We start from the raw sequence: 20,179 nt of genomic DNA, 5'->3' as shown, positions 1-20,179 counted from the left end.
GGCACCTTGGCACATTGGAGGAATTGGAGAAACAGCACATGCAGGAAGGTTTCTCTGACCTTCCCCTGCTCTTCTCTTCTGAAGCAGGCCCTAAAACCTAGGAAGGATTTTCTAACCTTCCCCTGAAGCAAGGCAGAAGACCCTCAAGTGAGAACGCCCTCCCTATATCCGGGAAAACGGAGCATCTTGTCTGGGAAGACACAGGGACTGAGAGAGGAATCTGAACAAGCAGGCCTTCACTGAGTTCCTCCCAGTTTACATACTCCTGCTTTTTGTTTTATCTCATTTTTCCATGACTCTCCATTCTTCATGAAACATACTCAGGGAGAACTGTTTCTTCAGGTCATTTCCATATGAAGGCTCACATGTCACATAAAACTTACAGTAAATACTTGTGGATGCTTTTCTCTCATTAATCTGTCTTTAGTTACAGGGGCCCCAGCTGATTAAGCTAAGATGAGTAGAAGAAAGAGATGGGTGTTCTCCCCAACGCTGGGCATAGTACCTTAGCTTCCACAGCTGTGGACAGGCATCATTATCTCTGTCATAAAAAGAGAAATGAGGTTGAAAGAGGTGCAATAACCTGCCTGTTTCAACCAGCAAGTTGTCCCGGCGAGAATGAGAAGGGCCACTCAGCCTGAGTAAGGGAAGAGAGGTCGTGGAAGCCTTGTTTTCAAAGGTCTTGGCAGCCTTTGGAGAAACCAGTAATATCAGTTCAGCACCTGGGGCTGGAAACACTAGCTGCTGTGACCAACCCTGAGGCTGAAGGGCGAGAGAAGGGAGTGGTTGATGGACCCTGATAGAGTTGTGCTCTTTGTAGAGGGACACAGCCAACCTGTGTCAGCACAGGGAGAGAGTGGGATGAAGGGTGTGAGCTGCAGCTGAGACCCCAGCACTGCCACCCTGTCCTCACTCATCCCACAACTGCAACCTCCTCCCGAGGCTTCTCCTGGGCAGAACCAAGCAGAACACAGCAAGCTGACTCAGTCCATGAGCACCAGCTGTGCAGGGCCCAGAGCAAAATGGAAGGGCTGGGGCATGGGTCTGGAGGGGCCTAAGGAGACAACGCCACTCAGAGTCCAAAGAGACGGCAGAGGGCGGCAGAGCTGGGACTGAAGCACACAGCCCTCCATACACCTACTCCAGATCCCATCTTCTTCTTCCATGGGGTATGGTCAAGACCAAAGCCACTGAGTTCCCAGCTTGAGGACCAATTCAAGGACAACAATAGGAGGTGCCTGATTGCCCACGCCTTGCCATTGGCAGCAATCAATTTCCTCATGTTGCTATTATCATAACAATTATAATTAGTGACTAAGGACTCCAGAGGCACCCACACTGAGCCTGCGCCCAGACACTGACTAGGAACTCTGCCTTCTTCTACGCATTTTTCTCAACAACCATGCCGTGCAGGCATTTGCTTCTGTTTGCAGATGAGGAAGCTGTGGCTCAAAGGGGCTAAGTAACTGCCATCCACCTGACATGGAAAACAGAGAGCAGGGAGGGCCTAGGGGCCAGGCTGTTGGGCTCCACAGCCTGTTCTCGTTCCTCCAGATCTAGAAAGTTAACCAAGGGATGATTACCTTTAACGGCAGAAAGGAAAGCTGATGTCTCAGCCTGGGCACTAAGCTCTTCACCCCAGCCATGTCTAGTTCTTCAATATTTCTGTCCTGGTCTTGTGTGTATGATAACAAACTTCCCTGGTACCCAAAGCTCAGGATGTCTGTAGAGGAGACCCCAGAATTGGCTGTGCTATTCTTTTCTTCATCTGGGTTATTTCCACAAACACCTATAAAAGCAAGCCAAGAAAAAGTCAACAGCTTAAAAAGGCTGGCTTCTCGGTGGCATCTCTATGTGGGCACAGCGTTTTCCTCCAATGACAGAGGGATCTTTTATAGCTGCTCAGGAACAATGTGAATTTAGCTCCTCCTGAAAGATGTTGCATTCAGATTAGAGAAAGGGAACATTATATATATGATTTAGAAACCTAGATAGAGCTTAAATGACCCAACTATGAATGCGTAGGCTCAAAAGAAGTTCATAAGGCCAGTTCTCCCTTATTAAGCTCTAGCCATGTGATAGGCACCTTAGATATACATACATATAGGAAGATATGGACATCTTCCCATCTTCTCAGCAGACCACCATGAAGGTGTAATCCCTGTTCAAACATAAGAAAACAGAGTCAAAACTATTAACTATCTTGCCCCAAATCCTACAGCCAGCATGTGGGCACTTAAACCCAGCCTCTCCTGGACACCCCACTGAGCATATCTGCAACCACCATGTGATCCAAAAACCAACGTATCAAGTCCTTTTGGGAGGCTTGGTAATAACCAGACTTCAGGCCCCTCTGAGTGAAGGCTAGGCCACTGATTCCTGCTTACCCCATGTCTGACTTGTGACCTGGCACCGAACAAAGAAAAGAACATGAGGTTGTGAATCAGTAGAAAAAACTTGGGCAAGGTACTTAACATATCTGAACCTAAATTTTCCTGTATCTAAAGTGGAAATAATATCAATATCAATAATATTGTAGAGTTGATAAGGCTTAGAGATTATACATACAGAAAAGATTTTACATATGTAAAGATAAAAATATACATGTATATATGAAAGAATATGTATTTCCTCATATATATATATGGCTCTCTCATTCACACACACACACAGACACTCACAGCGTAGTACATGGTAGAGCCTCAATAAATGTATCTACTGTTAATATGTTATTATTAGCTACTCAACAAATACATGTGGGAGGAATGAATAATAGTCAGATTTTCTTTAGACCTGGATACAAGTTGATTTACTACTTTTGATACAGACTCATTAACACTCAGGGAAGTGCCCAAACTCACATGCTGAATGAATTCAATTTGAATAAATTTGATTTAATGAATTTGATTTGAAGTTATTCAAATCTAAAGGTATCCAGCAGGGAGTGGCTGGGCCACTATTTCATAATGCTGCATTTCTGGCCATTTCATTCACAGATTCTGTCATCTTTGTCCTTCTGGCAGTATCATAAGCATCAGCTCATTATCTTCCACATCCTCCATGAGAGGTGAGGATGGGACTTATGATTGAATTGAAAAGTCAAGCCATGCTGCAACTGGTGTCCTGCCTAGTAGACATATGAGCTGGGAGACCTTCTTTGGTAACTAAAACTCAATTTATTGTAGGCCATGACAGAGGCTCATGATGGACATTTTATCTGTCTGATCCTGATCTCCAATCTAGCCCAGGTGCCTTAAAAGCAGCCTAACCAGATAGAAGAAAGTCACAGTGGTCAAGTCTCTGCCACGGAGACCCAGCCAGCATCACCAAGGAAACGTCTTCCTCTGGCAGTGGCCCAGCTGTATGAGGAAACCCCACCATGATGAAGGCAGCATTGTCAAAAGGTAGCTGGGGCACCACAGTGAAAGGACATTTTATTCCCAGCCATTGTGGGAAACTCATTGTCTGGAATTCTAATGTGAGGTTGTGGTTTGAGAATAGCAGACCTCGAGTACCGCTTTTTGGCAACCTCCATCACAGCAGGCCATCCTTGGGCTATGCTGAATTGTGATTCGGTCACCTGCATTGTGTTTCCTGATGACACATGGGACGGTTTGATTGCTCCTGTCAGTGGAGGATGTGGGAGAAAACACAGGGATTGCTGAACCACTGCAGAAAGGAGAGCAGTGGTGCTGGGAAATCCGACAGAGACAACAAGCCTGAGACTGGCATTGGGGACGTGTTGAGGTCAGCCCCTGGGAGGCTTCAACCCCGGGACGAAGGGTGTGGGGCTGAGACCCCAGCATGGCCACCTTCCACCATCCATAGCTTCTGGACGGGGGAGCTGCATGGCACTGTGTACATATACAAGAGTGAGAGAGTGTGCACAGTGTTCAGAAGGCAAGGCAAATGTAGTGCCTGCATTTAGGAACTAGAAAATGCAGGCTGGTGTGACAGGAAGTCCTCCTGTATACAAAGGAAAACTGTAAGACACCCCTGAAGTGTGAAGAAGCAATTGTGAGCCTGAATTTGCAAGCAGTCTGCTGGTAGTTTACAGGATCACCCAACCAAAAGCAGCAGTGGTCTCAGGAAACTAGGGAGAAGGGATATTAGCCTCCTCCCATTACTTCCTCCAGGCTCCTCAAGCTTGCTCCCAACAAAAACAATAGTATTTTCCTTTGATATAGGCAGTTGTTGCTCTCTCATTCTTATCTAAAGGATGAAGAAAAACATCATTAAAAAGTACTTTACTCTTTAGGTTGATCATGAACACGCACATCAAGTAAGAAGAGCGAGCTTGCCATGAAAATTCAGCTTTAAGAACAGGCCAGGTGCAGTGGCTCATGCCTGTAATCCCAGCACTTTGAGAGGCAGAGGCGGGCAGATCACCTGAGGTCAGGATTTCAAGACCAGCCTGACCAACATGGAGAAACCCCATCTCTACTAAAAATACAAAATATGCCAGGCGTGGCGGTGCATGCCTATAATCTCAGCTACTTGGGAGACTGAGGCAGGAGAATTGCTTGAACCCAGGAGGTGGAGGTTGCAGTGAGTGGAGATCACACCATTGCACTCCAGCCTGGGCAACAAGAGTGAAAGTCTATCTCAAAAAAAAAAGAAAAGAAAAGAAAAGAAAAGTTCCCATTATCCTCAGCAAACTAACACAGGAGCAGAAAACCAAATACCAGGCCAGGCGTGGTGGCTCATGCCTGTAATCCCAGCACTTTGGGAGGCTGAGGCAGGCAGATCACTTGAGTTCAGGAGTTCAAGGCCAGTCTGGCCAACATAGTGAAACCCCATCTGTACTAAAAAATACAAAAATTAGCTGGGTGTGGCGGCGCATGCCTATAATCCCAGCTACTCAGGAGGCTGAGGCAGGAGAATTGCTTGAACCCGGGAGGTGGAGGCTGCAGAGATCATGCCATTGCACTCCAGCCTGGGCGAGAGAGTGAGACCCCATCTCAAAAAAAAAAAAAAGGAAAATCAAATACCATATATTCTCACTTATAAGTGAGAGCTGAATAATGAGAACCCATGGTCACAAAGAGGGGGACAACAGACACCAGGGCCTACTTGAGGGAGGAGGGTGGGAGGAGAGAGGGTCAGGAAAAATAACTATTGGGCACTCTGCTGAGCACCTGGGTGATGAAATGGTCTGTACATCAACCCCTGTGACACGAGTTTGCCTGTAATAACAAACCTACACATGTAGCCCTGAACCCAAAACAAAAGGTTAACAAAGAACAGTTCCTGTCTCCTCCCCAGCTGATTGCTATACCTAAACCCAAACTACAGAAATCCTGGAGCAGTCACTGTCAACAAGGACTTTGGGTGGCAATAAAAAAGTCCTCCCTGCCATGCAAGGAGAGTTGACAGAAAAAAAAGACTGGTTGTATCCAGCCGTGTCTAACAAAGAATTAGAGTAGGTTACTCCCTTTCAGCAACACAAGCAGTGGTAACGCCCATCCTGCCCTTGAAATTGCAAAGCCTATTAATTTGTGCCACTACACTGCTTCTTTGCAAGCCAATACCACAAGGAAAGCAATACAGAAGACCTACGTGGACTCCAAGGTCTAGTACCTCATAGTAATCATGTACTCCTGAAAATAGGGAAGGCTCTTCAGCTACCAAGAGCAGGTTAAAACATACCTTTTGACTGAGAAATAATTAACTCTATGTTGTCAGGGGAATTCTGGATCATCCTAACAGCCATGTTGAATGTGAAGCCCTCCAGACTGATGTGATTCAGGGCTAGTATCTGCCCTCCTGGAAAAATAATACATCTAAATAATCCTTCCAAGGAAATAAAAAAGAGTGATTTCTTAAAACTATCTCTAGTGATTTAAAAAGATGTACCTGGTTTGATCATTTTTGCTTTTTCTGCTGGTCCTCCAGGTATAATAGAAGATATAAAAATGCCGGGGTCAGCTTGGCCTGCATACTCTCCCTCATTAATGACAAAACCTGTAATCCAAGATGACAGTCCATGATAAGATGATACTTAGTGATTTTGCTGTTCAGAGAGGTTAGGTCATTTCCCTGATATCACACAGCTACCAACTGGCATTAGCTAATAGTTACAGTCAGGTCTTCTGATCCTCAAATAGAAGATCCTTTTTACTCTGCCATGATACTTGGAGAAAGGTGGATTGTTCCACATTAGTAAGCACAGCTAAAGCTAGGAGCACAAACCACCAATAGGCACTGGATTTTGCTTCAGTAGATAACGAGATATAGGAAAGAAATGATTTTTAATCAAGTACCTTGTTTCCATACCTTGTTTCTTGTACAGTTTTTAGGGTCTTAGAAAGTGGTTACTAGTAAGAGGTGAGATAAATTGACTCTTCTTCCCCATGGCTGACTGGAGGAAGGTTGCTACATGGTATTAGGGGAAAAAAATCTTTTTCTGCATTGTACTTAGATACACTGCAAAAATGTATCAGGCCTAAAAGAAAAACTTTGAAACAAAAGTCCCATTGCTCTTTAGGAACAATTAAAGGGAGAAAAAAGCAGAAGTGATTACTAGAAAAGGCAAACTGGGAGAGGAGGGATAGGAAAGGGTAGTAGACAAGTTGAAAGGGAAAACAACACCCACCTCCCCACTTTGCCCAGTGGTAGAGACTGGGCCTCACCTGCAGGGAACCCTCTTACCAAAACCACGATGTGGGTCGCGTTTCAGTGTCACACGCACGATTTCTCGGCCTGGTTCAGCTGTAAAGCTCTTCCTCCTATTATTCTGTGACCCTAGAGGTAGAATCAGAGCACCACACTGTGCTTTTCCCCAAAATTATTTGGGAGCTAATACAAAAGGAGTAAACAGCATTTCACACACACACGTGCATGCACATTCACATGCACACATTCCTGAAAACAAAAGTAGCTCATATTTTATCTTCCAGCAGTGCTGGGAATGGACGCCTGAACACACACTCGCATAAGCCTCTCTGGAGTGTCACTCAGTGTTGCTCAAGTTCCAGCTTAAAGAGCAGGGGCAAGAACAGTATGGGCTATGGTGCGTGTTTTCTGTATGACTTATTGTAGCTATTTTGTTCTGCATTGGTTTTGGGACAAGACAGAGGATGAGCAGAGATGTATTAATAGTTGCTGAGAGTGAAAACAAAAACAAAAGCTAAAACAGAGATGAGACAGCAAAACCTTCCCATCCCAGGCCTCAAATAACCAGGGGTGACAAGGTGCCAGCAGCCCAGCTTGTGTGACCTGTGGTCTTCCCCTGGCTTGGATCATGGAGGAGCCCCAGACAGAGCCCTGAAGCTGTTCCTGGAGAGCTGGAGTCCTGGGGTGGGGCACTTCAGTGTGTGCCACGGCGTACTTGGGAAAATCCCCAAACAGTGACCCACCACTGCAATCCTTCCGCATCTCTCCCTCCCCCAGGGACCTTGGCAGAAATTGGCAGACGGTTACTGGTAAAGAGTTGTCTGGCAGTTTTCCTGATTGATATGGTTTGGCTATGTCCCCACCCAAATCTCAGCTTGAATTGTATCTCCCAGAATTCCCACATGTTGTGGGAGGGACCCAGGGGGAAGTAATTGAATCATGGAGGCTGGTCTCCCCATGCCATTCTCGTGATAATGAATAAGTCTCACAAGATCTGATGGGTTTATCAGGGGTTTTCACTTTTGTTTCTTCCTCATTTTTCTCTTGCTGCCATCATGTAAGAAGTGTCTTTTGCCTCCCACCATGACTCTGAGGTCTCTCCAGCCATGTGGAACTGTAAGTCCAATTAAACCTCTTTTCCTTCCCAGTCTTGGGTATGTCTTTATCAGCAGCATGAAAATGGACTAATACACTGATCCAATCCCCAGGTTTAATGCTCACAGAGTAGAGATATTTTTCCAAGTGTCGGATCTCTTTGTCCTTACATTCAATGGGGAACTGGCCAAGAGGATGCATGGCAGAAGGGACTGCTGTCTACTCTGTGTGTGTTTTCTGGTGAATACTAGGAAACATTGGTGTTCTGGCCTGCATAAAGAAGCATATCTACAGTGAATGGTGCCTTTTTCTGAGCACACTGTCCATAGGAGGTATTATTCCTTCTGGATCAGAGTGTTGGGATTGTCTTCGCCAGAGCTAACACACTTCAGATCCACATACCCAGCCAAAGCTAAATGTCTCTTCCCAACCACAGGTAGTTTAAAAAGAAAACAATTCAAAAAACAAAAAGATTACAAACATTGTGTGGGAAGCAAAATGAAGTGGTGGTAAAAGACTCAAAGCAAGCTTTCTGCGTAAGGGTTCCTCTACCCGAGACCTGGCCGTAGCCTGGCCCATACCTGCATGCACGCTCTGAACAGGTGGCCCAGAGAGAGAGTCCCAGGTCATTGGCTTCTGGATCACACAGGCACTCTTCAGCTGCTCCTGGCCAGTGCAGGGGCTGCCAGGAAAAAACCATGAGGTTAGATAAGGTGGCCCACGGGGAAGGACAGTGAGGTTAGATAAGGTGGCTCAAGGAGGAAGCAATTTCTTGGCATTTCTGAGTATGGATGGTGGCCCAGGGAGGGCAGCTTTGTGTCCAGTCATCCAGCAGCTCCTCAAAGGGACCTCACTGAGGGTTGATCTAGTTATTAGGAGGGCACTGGGAAAAATGGCTCTAGGATCTTTATGTCTCAGAGGGGACACTTCCTACTATGTGCAAGATATGTGGCCCTGCAAGCCTCCATTTATTCAACCATAAAATAAGAATAATATTCCTACTTCCCAGGCTTCTAACGGAACTGAAATGGGATAGTAAGCATCAAACACCAGTCCTCTTAGTGGATACAGATGTTTTGTCATTTGCTCCTGTTTTCAGCTGAAGGCCTTCAGCCAGGCCAGGCACCCTCCACACCCCACCTACCATGTGACTGAGGGCTGCACAGGGTCACTGACCTGCTTGATCATTGTACATGCTTGCGTTAGGTGCCACCTGATCATACCATGCTGTGAACAAGAAGCATTCATGAAGGCATTCAGTTGGCCCTGATGGAATGTGCCGCATGCTAGTAAATAATGTACTAGAGCCTAGCAGAATAACGAGTCAAGGGAGATGTTCCCCCAGCCCTGGGGTCAGTTCTGCATAGAGATAAGCTACATTCAGAGGTGAGCAATGTCTAGAGTGAGAGGGAACAATTGATGTAAAGCCGTGTGTCTCAGAGCCCTGGAAAAAGCCAGCTCTGGGCCTCCTGGGTGGCCAAACATCTGAGCAGATTCAGCTTTCCTGGTTACCCAGATTGACCCCACCCCTCAGAGCCCCATAGCCATCTCACAGCTTCAAGCAGCTGGACTATGGCAGGGGACGCTGGAATGGACAGTTTCCCGTGGACCCTCCCCCTGTACCCTTGGAGCTGTGACACCAGAGCTCTCTGCAGGGAGCTTGGTACTGTGCAAAAAGGCTGCAGCTGGAAAGGGAAGAACAGGGGTGGTGGGGGAAGGAGAAGTCCAGCCTCACAGCGAGGTACAGCACAGAGTAGCTTTGGAGGCTGGCGACGGATGAGGCCTCACTCTGACTTGACTCGTGTTTGTGTTTCCCTTGCAGCACGATAGACCCACAGTGACAGAACCCCAGGTGTCAGGCCTGGGCTCCAAAGCACTGAGGATAAAGGGTGGGTCAGGCATGGGCCCTGTCCTCTGGGAGTCCCCAGCCTGCTGTGGGATGCAGAGGGGATGACTTTCATGCCTCCTAGAGCCAACCAAGGAGCTCAGGGAGAGGCAGCGACAGGGTGTTCATGTGCTCAATGGATGGAGAAATCCCCACAGTCTGGGAAGAGCCGAGAGAGGCGATGAGGCTGAGGGGGCCTTCAGGTGGCCTTTAGGGAAAAGGAAGAGCTTTTCTGGGCCTGGGTTTTTATGACCCATGTGATCTGGGCCACACATACAAACCTCTACTGCTTAAAAGCCAATCACTGCCAGCCATAAAAGGATGAAATGTGAATGATTCCACTCATCTGAGGAGCCTGGAGCAGTCACATTCACAGACCAGAAGGAGCACGGCAGTGGCCAGGGGCTGAGGTGGGTGGAATGGGAGTTGTGTCGAATGGGTGCAGTTTCAATTTGGGAAGACGGACAAAACTCTGGGGATGGACTTCGGTGATGGTAGCACAACATCGTGAGTGGACTGCATGCTACTGAACTGACAAATGGTTAGGATGGTAGGTGTTATATTATGTATATTTTTTACCACAATTTAAAAACATTTTAAATGCAAACTTAAAAAAAAACTCATTTACTGAAAGCTTTCTCTACCAGCCTCAGAGCTAAGGATACACAGGGCACATTGCTGTTCTTGAGAAGTTCCATGTTTAACAGCACAGACACAAGCGTGTGGGTGTCAGGGTGGACAGGACAGAGGGTACTGCCCTAACTGGAGCCAGGGATGTGGAGGAGGCACACCTTTGCCTGGGCTTCAGAAAAGCAGTGATGTGAAGTCAGAGGCCACCTCCCAGAAGTGGGAGGACAGGCAGGAGCTGTACCTCAGGGCAGGCAGCCACTGGCACCTCTGTTCCAAGAGGTGCTGTGTAAACAACTGCTCAGGAATGCCACTGGCGATGGGGTCCTGCCTCCATGTGTCAGCCTTCCCTCCTGTGTTCACATGCCCAGGCTCAGGCCAGCAGCATGGCCCGCACCTTTCTACACAGACCCCATGTGGGCCTCCTATCCGCTGGCCTGTGAGCTCATGAGGTGGGGACCACATCTGCCCTGCTCACCACCGAGTCCTCCACACCTGACCCAGGGCTGGCACACTAGGTGCTCAATCCATTTTTCTAGTAAGACTAAGGAAGCCCTTGCTCATGGTGTTCCTCCTCTTCCTCTCACGGTGCCCAGATCCTACTCATCAGTCAAGACCTGATGTCACATCCCCCAAGCAGCCCTCCCTGGTGCCCTTGCTTGGAAATTGCTGCACTGTTCATGGAGCCTAACGCTGTGTTTGAGACCAGCATCAAGGCAGTCACCACAGACCCAGCCCATATTCAGCTTTTATAACATGACTTAATTCCCACAGCCACCCAGTGGGGAGGGATGACTATTAATACCACTGGACGAATGAGGAAACTGAGGTCTGGGGTGTTGAACAACTTCCTTGAGGTCACACAGCACTAGACTGTGGAGCAGGTGTTGGCGAAGGACTTCCATGATGCAGGGCTTGATCCAGAACCCTGTCAGAAGGGGCCCTCGGCAGAGTGGCCTCTGTACCATGACAGAAACATAAACATCTCATCTGCATCACTGTCATGGCCTTTGGCCCACCTCAGACTTCGACTGCAGTGGTGAGGGGCAGTTCCATGAGAGCTCAGGCTCAGCTGAGCTGACAGCATCCTGGCTCAGGTGTGGCCCTCTTTCTGCTCTAGAGATTCTTGTCCATCTTGGGGGCCGTCTCCTCCACCCCCACTAGTCCCACCTTACCCAAAAGCATGGGAGAGTCCAGTCCTCCCATCCTTCGACCAAAGGGAAGTAGGAGCCAGTATACGGTGTTTGCCTCCTGTCCTGCAGTTCTAGGAGGCCTCTGCACACCTCTGTGGAGCTGAGCCCTGGTTGCCCTCAACAGCTACCTGGTGACTCCCACTCCTGTGACCACACTTTGCCTGCTTCCTCAACTCACTCTCTCGCTCACTCCTTCTTGGCATTAGCTCCACAAAAATATACCCACACCCAAACCAGTGTCTCAAGCTGTGCTTCTTGGGGGTGGGGTTGGGGGAATCTTCCAAGAATTCAAAAGCCTAGTAATTAGGTTTCCCTTTTCACCCACGGGTTACCAGTAACTTCTGATGTGAGTTATTAAGGATCATGAAAATTTGGCATTTGTAAACCAAGATTAGAGTTATATCGAATTGTATGGAGGGCACCAATTCAGCTTTCTATCAAGAAGGCCAGCTACCATGCAACACTGAAAAGCCCCTACTGTGCATGACCACTGGCCAGTCACTGGAAGGGCCATCATTCTCAGGAAGGATGCTTTGCGGGCAACACATCCTCAAGATGGCCTTGAGTCAGTCATAGCTTCTTCTGCCTTTTAAACAATGAAGTGCTATAAGGTACCATCAGTTTAGGTGACAGATGAAAGATGTCCACAAGGTCTTGGACACTCCTACATCAAGAACTGGAGCCTATTTCTGCTCCCTTTGAATCTGTGCTGACCTGTGACTATTTTAACCAACATTATGGCAGCAGTGACACCAGGCTAGCCTCAGGGCTAGACTTGAAGAGAGCTGGCAGCTTCTTTTTGGGATCTTGGAGTCCTCCTGCCATGCAGAATCTTGCTGGAGACCCCACAGGGAGAGGAGTTGAGGCTACTCACGGAGAGAGAGGGGCTCCGTGAGCACTGCCTCTCAGCCATCCAAGGAACCAGCCTGTGAACAAAGTCATCTTGCATCCTCTAGACTACTCCAACATCTGCTGGACCCCAGTCAATAGCACATGAAGTCCAGAAGAATCCCTCAACTAAGTCCTGCCTAAAATTCTATTCCAGTTCATTATGAAATTTCTAATCCAGTCGTTTGTTACACAGCAATAGATGCTCGAAACCGTTTTGCTTTACCACTGTTGATTTAGTTTGTGATGCACAGCAATGTATATTTGCATCAACAGAATTGGGGACAATCATTTTCTAAGAATTACTTTAAGATGATAGTCATGGATATAGATATAGGTATAGATATGGATACACACATAGACTTTCAGTTCAAATGAATCGTCCATACCTTCTTGCTGAAGTAGCTGGAAAACTCATCCCAAAAAAACAGATCCTGCAGCAACATTCATTGGTCATATGCTGCCTGGGAATCTGTGCTATTTCTATAAATTGCAGTGTAAATGGAATCCAAGTCCTAAGCTATTTTTAAATTTATGAATCATTGTTTTGTCATGTGAAGTTGCATTTATAAGCCCATTATTTTTACATACAAATTTAAATGATAAGCAACTCATCAATAGGAAAGGTAGCATGGTGTAGAGGTTAGGAGTTGGACTCTAAGGCCAGCTGCATGTGTTCAAATCCTAACCCCTGGGTTTTCTCTCTGTGATGTGATGAGGACAACAGAAACACTTAACGGAGTCATAAGACTTAAATTAGTTGATGTGTACACATGCTCAGAACAGCACCTGGCTGATAATAAGGCCAAATAGGCTTATTGCAACTTGTTTATTTGTCCTCTCCAATTTCGTATTATCATGTAGTTCTTTCTTCACCAAAAGACGGGAGCATCATAGAAGGAGGAATGAGATGTTTGTCCTAGAGTGTTTAACATAGACTTAGCCCATAGCTGGCCTTCTGTAAATCTCTGTGGAATTGACTGACAGTTACCCAATAAATATATACTTTTCTTAGACATCTAACATCCTTTAAACAATTTCTTGGCTGGGCGTGGTGGCTCATGCCTGTAATCCCAGCACTTTGGGAGGCCGAAGAGGGTAGATCACCTGAGGTCTGGAGTTCAAGACCAGCCTGACCAACATGGAGAATCCCCGTCTCTACTAAAAATACAAAAATTGGCCAGGTGTGGCAATGCATGCCTGTAATCCCAGCTACTCGAGAGGCTGAGGCAGGAGAATCGCTTGAACACAGAAGGCTGAGGCTGTGGTAAGCCAAGATCACGCCACTGCACTCCAGCCTGGGCAACAAGAACGAAACTCTATCTCAAAAAAAAAAAAAATCTTCAATATAGATCACTGCAGAGCATCAAGCACATGGTGGTTTGGGCCCAGAGAACAAATGTGTTACACCCACCTGCGCCCGATGCCTTCTGCTCCAGCCTCCTTGCTGCCGTCCACGTTGAAGTTATCCAGTGATGTACTCAACATGCCTCCTACAGCGTCCTGAAGCTTGGATGCAAACAACTCGTTTTCTGAGCATGACAATCTCTGAATCCAAATGAGAGGCTTAGACTGGACCTGGTGTGCAGGACTCAAATTGGCCGTTTGCACAAACTTATCATGGTCTGAATTTGGGGAGAAAAAGATAGACATACACACACACACAAGAATGATGCTGGATCCATTGCTGTGGTGGTTGTAACATATCACTGGGCCCCCGCTCTCCTCCTCCTTTCTTTTTCTGCTGCTATTTTGTCTCCTGCGATTATCCCTGGGAATGCAAGTTCTCCTAATTAGCACTTGCTAATGAAAGAAACCTCAGAAACAGAAGAAGGAAGAGACAAGATGCTCTCTCTCCCCCCTGCGACTGACAGGACGCAGAGCCACGGAGCCTGTTTAAATGGGTGCTAACCCTAGAGCATTTGCGGGTGTGTCGGGCTCTGGCAGAGCCTCCCGCGAAATCAGCTGCCCCATCCCTTTCTGCTTTCTGCTTTTACAGGTCTGTTCTCCCAAACATTCTTATAACAAATGTTCCTCCAAATCCCCTGGGATCCCAAGATTAGGCTCTGCTCTGTGGAGTATAACCTTTAATCTCTACACAGCTTAGTTTGCCCTGGTAATCATATTTAATACAAGGTCCTATTTCCTGAAATATAATATGAGATGTGTTGGGTCCCCTCAGATTTGACACTTGCCTTTCTCTTTTCATGCAGAAATGTTTAATAAATAACTTTGATGAAATCTTGAACTTAAGACCATGGATGTGATTAACTCCCCACTTCCCTATTCACATTGTTCATAAAAAAAATGTGGGATTTGAAAAATAGAGCTTTTAAGTTAATGAGGCTTTACATAAAGCCAAGTTAGTATTTTAAGAAAGGAAAATGATGACTACATTCTGACCATCTGTGCCTTGCTAAAACCAAGAAGGAAAGAATGGTCAGACACATGGTAGTGGTATGGCTCCTGGTTTCTCTGTGTGTGTATGTGTGTGTGCACATGCACTTCTAGAGCCTGGTGAAGTGCCTCCATTTCAAGGATATCCATGGGCATATAGTTCTTCAAACAGACCCCCCTCTCTTCCCTAAAATGGTGTCTGGTTCCTTGCCAAGGCTGTGCTCACTGAAAAAGCCAGCATTTAAAAAAAAACTTTTTGAGAATTTTCTGCATGCATGAGGCATTATGGTAACATCACTCACATACAGTAGGCAAAAAGCAATGAAGGAATATAAATAAATTAAACGTGACCTGCAGCTTTTGCACAAATTGCATAGTATCTTACTCCAGAGCTTGGGCTTGCTCAAAAGAGCAACAACAGCAGTAATGTCAACACCAACTACTAATATTTGCTGAATGCTTACTATGTGCCAGGCATCAGGGGAAGCACATTATCTGCACTGTCTCATTTAATCCTCACAATAACCCTGTAGGGTAGATATTATACACAATCTGTAGATCATGGAACTTGGGGCTAAGAGACTGTTAATAATTCGCTCATGGTCCCAAAGCCAGTAAGCAGGAGGGCAGACTCACACTCAAACCTGCAGACTCCACAGTCCACGCTGGAAAATGGGAATGCTGAGGACACAAAGACAATGACAGCAGCAGGGGAGACTGATCTGAGACACGCCCAGCCTTCTGTTCACCAGGGCCCAAAGGGACAGTCACCTTAGACTTAATCATGATGGATATTAATACCCACAGGGGGATATTCTAGGCAGAGAGTGAAGGCAAAATCTCAACTCGGAGAGGTTTAGCGGGTTTGAAGCAAGACTGTTCAGAGACTGTGATTACAGGAAGGAGCCATCCCTTAGAGGCAGGGGACTCACAGAAGTCAGCAGAGGAGAGAGAGCTCAAGGGCCTGTGAGATGCTGGAGAGTGCCTGGAGCCTGAGGAGGAAGCTCAGTTGGCGGGAGAGGGGCCGCTTAGTGAGGTTAGGAAATGAGACCCCAGGTGTGAAGCACTCAGCATCAGGGACTCAGCCTATAGCTGTGGGCTGGCAAGGCTGCCGGTGAGTGCCAGTGTCATCGCTAGGCCTCAGCTTCATGGGGCTAACTGAGTGGACAAACAGTGGAGGGGGGATTTGTTGGAAGGTGGTAGGGCCAAAAGCAGACAACCTTTCAAGAACAGAAGGAAGCATTGCCATGAATGTCCCAAAGCCACTAGCGAGCCGAGGACAGTGGACAGTTTCTATTCCCTGCTGTGGGTGACTCGTAGCATAATTGTGGCACTAGGGAAATAAGGCTGAATCCATCTGGATGTCAAGGGCAAAGTCCAAGTCAGTGACAGTGTCAGAAGGGCACAGGATATACTCAGAGCCAAGGGCCACGAGGAAAAGACACCCAGGACAAGATTCTGGGCAGCCCACTGCAAATCTGCAGTCTTGCAGCCTTCTTGGGGAAGGGCCAAGACCATTCCTGCAGCCCCCGGGCCACCCGTGAGAAGAGCTGAGCAAAGGCCCATGGGCCCCACTCTGCAGGGCTGACAGATCCTGCCTATTTAGTCCTGAAATTATGCATTTGTAAAAGCTCAGTGATCTACCTTTTCTCCCCACAGAACCAAATATAACCATAAAGTAATATGCTTATTGAGACAATTTACAGAAGAGTGACTAAGAAGCACTTGGAAAGTGCTCAACTGCTCAAAAATCAAAGGACTGCAAAATAAAGCCACAGTGAGAAATCACTTTTAGCTCTCAAATGAACAAAGATAAACACGATGATATCTATTCCAGCAAGGATGCAACAAAACAGGCAAGACAATACTGGGCTTGAGAATGGCACTCGGGAAAACAGTAATAGTCTTAAAAATGCCCATCGCTGGTGCCCAGCAATTATACTTCTGAGATCTAACTAAAAGAAACGATATAAAATACAGAAAAATATTTATTCCAATGATATTTATCATATTATTTGTTATACTTAAAAACAAAAAGTGAACTAAATATCAAAAATGGGAAGGGTTCAGTAAATGATTGTAATTCCATGCAAATCGTCCATTTGTTCATCAAAAAACATGTATTAACTGCTTCCCATTTGACACACCACACCTCTGTTCTGTGCTGGAGCTGCTCTTGTGGAACTCCCAGTCCACTGCTGACTACAGGCAGACATATCCACAAATAAAAGTGGCAGAATAATACAGGTGAGAAGACAGAGGTCTGCACAGCAGAGGGAGTGGTCCATCCACCTAGGAAGAGCCACCTGGGGGCAGTCAATCAGGAAAGCCTTCAAGGAGGAGGTTACCGGACTTATCTTGGTGGTCTGAGCCAGGAGAGGGTTGGGAACGTGCTGTAGGCAGAGGGTATGCTGGACACAAAGGCCCTGGAAGCTGAGTCATCCTGGTGTGCTGAACAGCCTGCAAGCTGGCATGAAAAACAACCAGAGACCAGAGAGGAGGAGTCAGGGCAAAGAATACAGCAGGACTGGGGGCAGAGTGGGAAGTGTCTGGCATGCCATTCTAGAAGAAGTTTGAGCTTGTCCCTGCAGACAGCAGAGAGCCATTAACAAGTTTTCAGTATGGAAGAAAATGATCGGATTGGTCCTTTTGAAATGTCACTCTGAAGGCTGAGAAGGACAGTTATCCGGGACATGAGTACCAGCAGCAAGTCCATCATGTGATGTGCCTCCATTTCAAGGATATGACATGTGTTGGGTTCCCCCAGCTTTGACATTGCTCTCTCTCTGTTTTTGGTGACAAGTGGGGTGGGAAGAGAGGGTGCAGGCCCAGACACTCCCAGTTTTCTGCAGGGAGTCTGGGTGGACCCATTTGAACAAGACAAATATCACGGCAAAGAGAGGTGTGTGAGAGGAAGAGATCAATTACGGATGCCCTGAGCTTGAGGGATGTGTGGGACCATCAGCTGGAGGAGGCCAGTTCTCAGCTGCATGTAATCACTGAAAAGGGTGTCTGCAGAGAGAGTTTCTAAAATGAAGAAATATTTTAAAAAGCAAGGAAACTTTGTCTAAACTCATCCTTTCAACGCAAATAAATGTTAGATTCCTAAAAACTCCTAAGACGGTAGAATGTGTAGTTTGAGAAAACAGCCTGTTACAAGCCAAATAGGCCTGAAAGGACTAATTTTACAAGTGAGCTCATGAAATCTTTATAAATATTTTACAGTCACTGAAATCAGGCAATAAAAGCAATATCAATGGTGTTTCACACACTGTTCTCAGCAATAGCAGGTAAGTCAGGTATAATTAATTTACATTTGTCACCTCCAGCTCCCTGGAAATATCCTGGAACCACCAGCCTGTGGTTTCAATGAAATGTTGATATGTTCATCTGGTTCTGCTGCAAATAACAAAATAAGCTACCGTAATTTTCTGCGTTTGGTTCTGCATCTGAAAGTTCAGCAATTTTGTTTCCCAGTTGACCCCAACTCCTGGGCCAGCCCCAGAGCCCAATGACACAGCTCCCACATGAATTGGCTGGCACTGAACAAAACCTCCGTGAGCAGGAGCCACCATTACTACTCTCACACTGAGCACAGAACGCCAGACATTGAGCTGGAAATGTTACACGCACGCACCTTCCCGCTTGAGCGCAACACAAACCGACAGGATGGTCTGTATGCGCCAATGAGGACACTCCAGCTCCGAAAGGGGAAGTGAGCTGCCCAAAGTCACACAGCTAGAAAGTGGCACTCCCCTCAGTCTACCGGACTCCACAGGCCACATTCCAAATCAGTGTTTCTGAAGCTTATATGTACATTCAAATCACTTGGGTTCTTTTTAAAAGGCAGATTCAGATTCTGAAGATCTGGAGTGGGGCTTGCAATTCTGCATCCTTTGCAAGCTCCCAGATGACATGTATGCTGCAGCTCCAGAAACCATGCTCTGAACACGAAGGGTGTAAACCACTGTATTATATTGTTCCCTTTTGTAACCAAAGAAGAACTAATGCTAAGAGATTGACAGCAGCTGTGGTAAAGCCAGTGTGCAAAACCAAGTCTCTCTAGCACTGAATTCTATGCTCTGGCTGGTTATAAAAGGCTGTAGTACAGACGCCAGGCCCCAACAGCCACAGGTTCAAACCTTGACTAGGCCTTCCACTAAGCAGCCAGCACATTACTTAACTTTTCCAAGCCTCAGTTTGCTCCTCCCCATAATGCTGGTATATGCCTCCTGGGGCTGCTTGACCAGGGCAGTTTGAGAAAACAATAAATTATGAACATAAGGGAGGTAATTAGTGTAAGTACTTAGCATAACATCACACAAGTTAGTAATAACAATAGTAAATAGCTCCATAGCACTTCGTAAACGCTCAGTAAATATTAATTTGTCTTATGTGATATGTGCCCCATTTTAACCAATAGTCTCACTCTTAGTTATAACAATAATACATGTTCATTGTTGTAAGTTTAATAAATATCGAAAAAGTATTGCAGAGAAAACAGTCATGCCTGCATGCCTAACTCCCAAAGGTAATAACAAGTAACATTTTGGTGCAGTTCATTTCTGTATTCTTTCTTATCTTAAAATACATTAATATTAACCAAATTAGTGTGGTGTGTCTATCTATAACTATGCTATTCAATACAGTAGGCACATGTGGTTGTTTAAATCTAAGTATAAATGGACGAAAATTAAATAACATTGAAAATTTAATCCCTCAGTTCTTGTTGCCTCCTTTGAAGTGTCCAATAGTGTGAACAAATGTGAACTTAAAAGAGCCAGTCCCTGAAGATGGATTCTGAGCAACTAACTGGGCCCAAATTTAAAATAGATTGCTTTGGCTATTCAGGCTCTTTTTAGATCCCATACGTATTCTAGAATAGTTTTTTCTAATTCTGTGAAGAATGACATTGGTAGTTTGATAGGAATAGCACTGAATCTGTAAATTGCTTTGGGCAGTATGGCTATTTTTACAATATTGATTCTTCCAATCCATAAGCATAGAATGTTTTTCCATTTATTTGTGTCATCTCTTATTTCTTTCAGCAGTGTTTTGTAGTTCTCCTTGTAGAGATTGTTCAACCTTCCTGGTTAGCTGTATCCCCGGGTATTTCATTTTCTTTGTGGCTATTGTTTAAGTGGGATTGTGTTTCTTGATTTCACTCTCAGCCTGAGATGTTGTTGGTATATAGAGATGCTACCGATTTTTGTACATTGATTTTGTATCCAGCAACATGGATCGAGCTGAAAGCCAAATTCCTAAGGAAATTAATGCAGGAACAGAAAATCAAATACCACATGTTCTTCCTTACAAGCAGGAGCTAAGCATTGATCAGACATAGACATAAATATGGGAACATAAATATGGGAACATAGACACTGTGGACTACTAGAGGGTGGAGGAAGGTGAGGTGGGTTAGGAAACTACCTATCAGCTTCTATGCTCACTACCAGGGTGACTGGATCCATACTCCAAA

General features: G+C 46.0%; 1 protein-coding gene across 2 annotated transcripts in view; it reads right to left on the bottom strand.

The window, feature by feature from the left end:
- FRMPD2 (FERM and PDZ domain containing 2) overlaps positions 1-20,179 on the bottom strand; it is a 127,943-nt gene that overhangs the window by 22,947 nt on the left and 84,817 nt on the right. For both annotated transcript variants that reach the window (XM_010383729.2, XM_030940836.1), the window contains 6 exons: positions 13,718-13,928; positions 8,292-8,392; positions 6,652-6,744; positions 5,857-5,964; positions 5,650-5,766; positions 1,584-1,789 (listed from right to left, as the gene is read on the bottom strand). In XM_010383729.2, coding sequence (XP_010382031.1) covers positions 1,584-1,789; positions 5,650-5,766; positions 5,857-5,964; positions 6,652-6,744; positions 8,292-8,392; positions 13,718-13,928 — 836 coding nt within the window. The remainder of the gene's footprint in view (positions 1-1,583; positions 1,790-5,649; positions 5,767-5,856; positions 5,965-6,651; positions 6,745-8,291; positions 8,393-13,717; positions 13,929-20,179) is intronic.

The sequence above is a fragment of the Rhinopithecus roxellana genome, chromosome 11 (genome assembly GCF_007565055.1).
Source record: "Rhinopithecus roxellana isolate Shanxi Qingling chromosome 11, ASM756505v1, whole genome shotgun sequence".
In the NCBI taxonomy this organism is placed as follows: Eukaryota; Metazoa; Chordata; class Mammalia; order Primates; family Cercopithecidae; genus Rhinopithecus; species Rhinopithecus roxellana.
The sequence above is the reverse complement of the archived record's forward strand: the minus strand, read 5'-3'. Positions and strand labels throughout refer to the sequence as shown.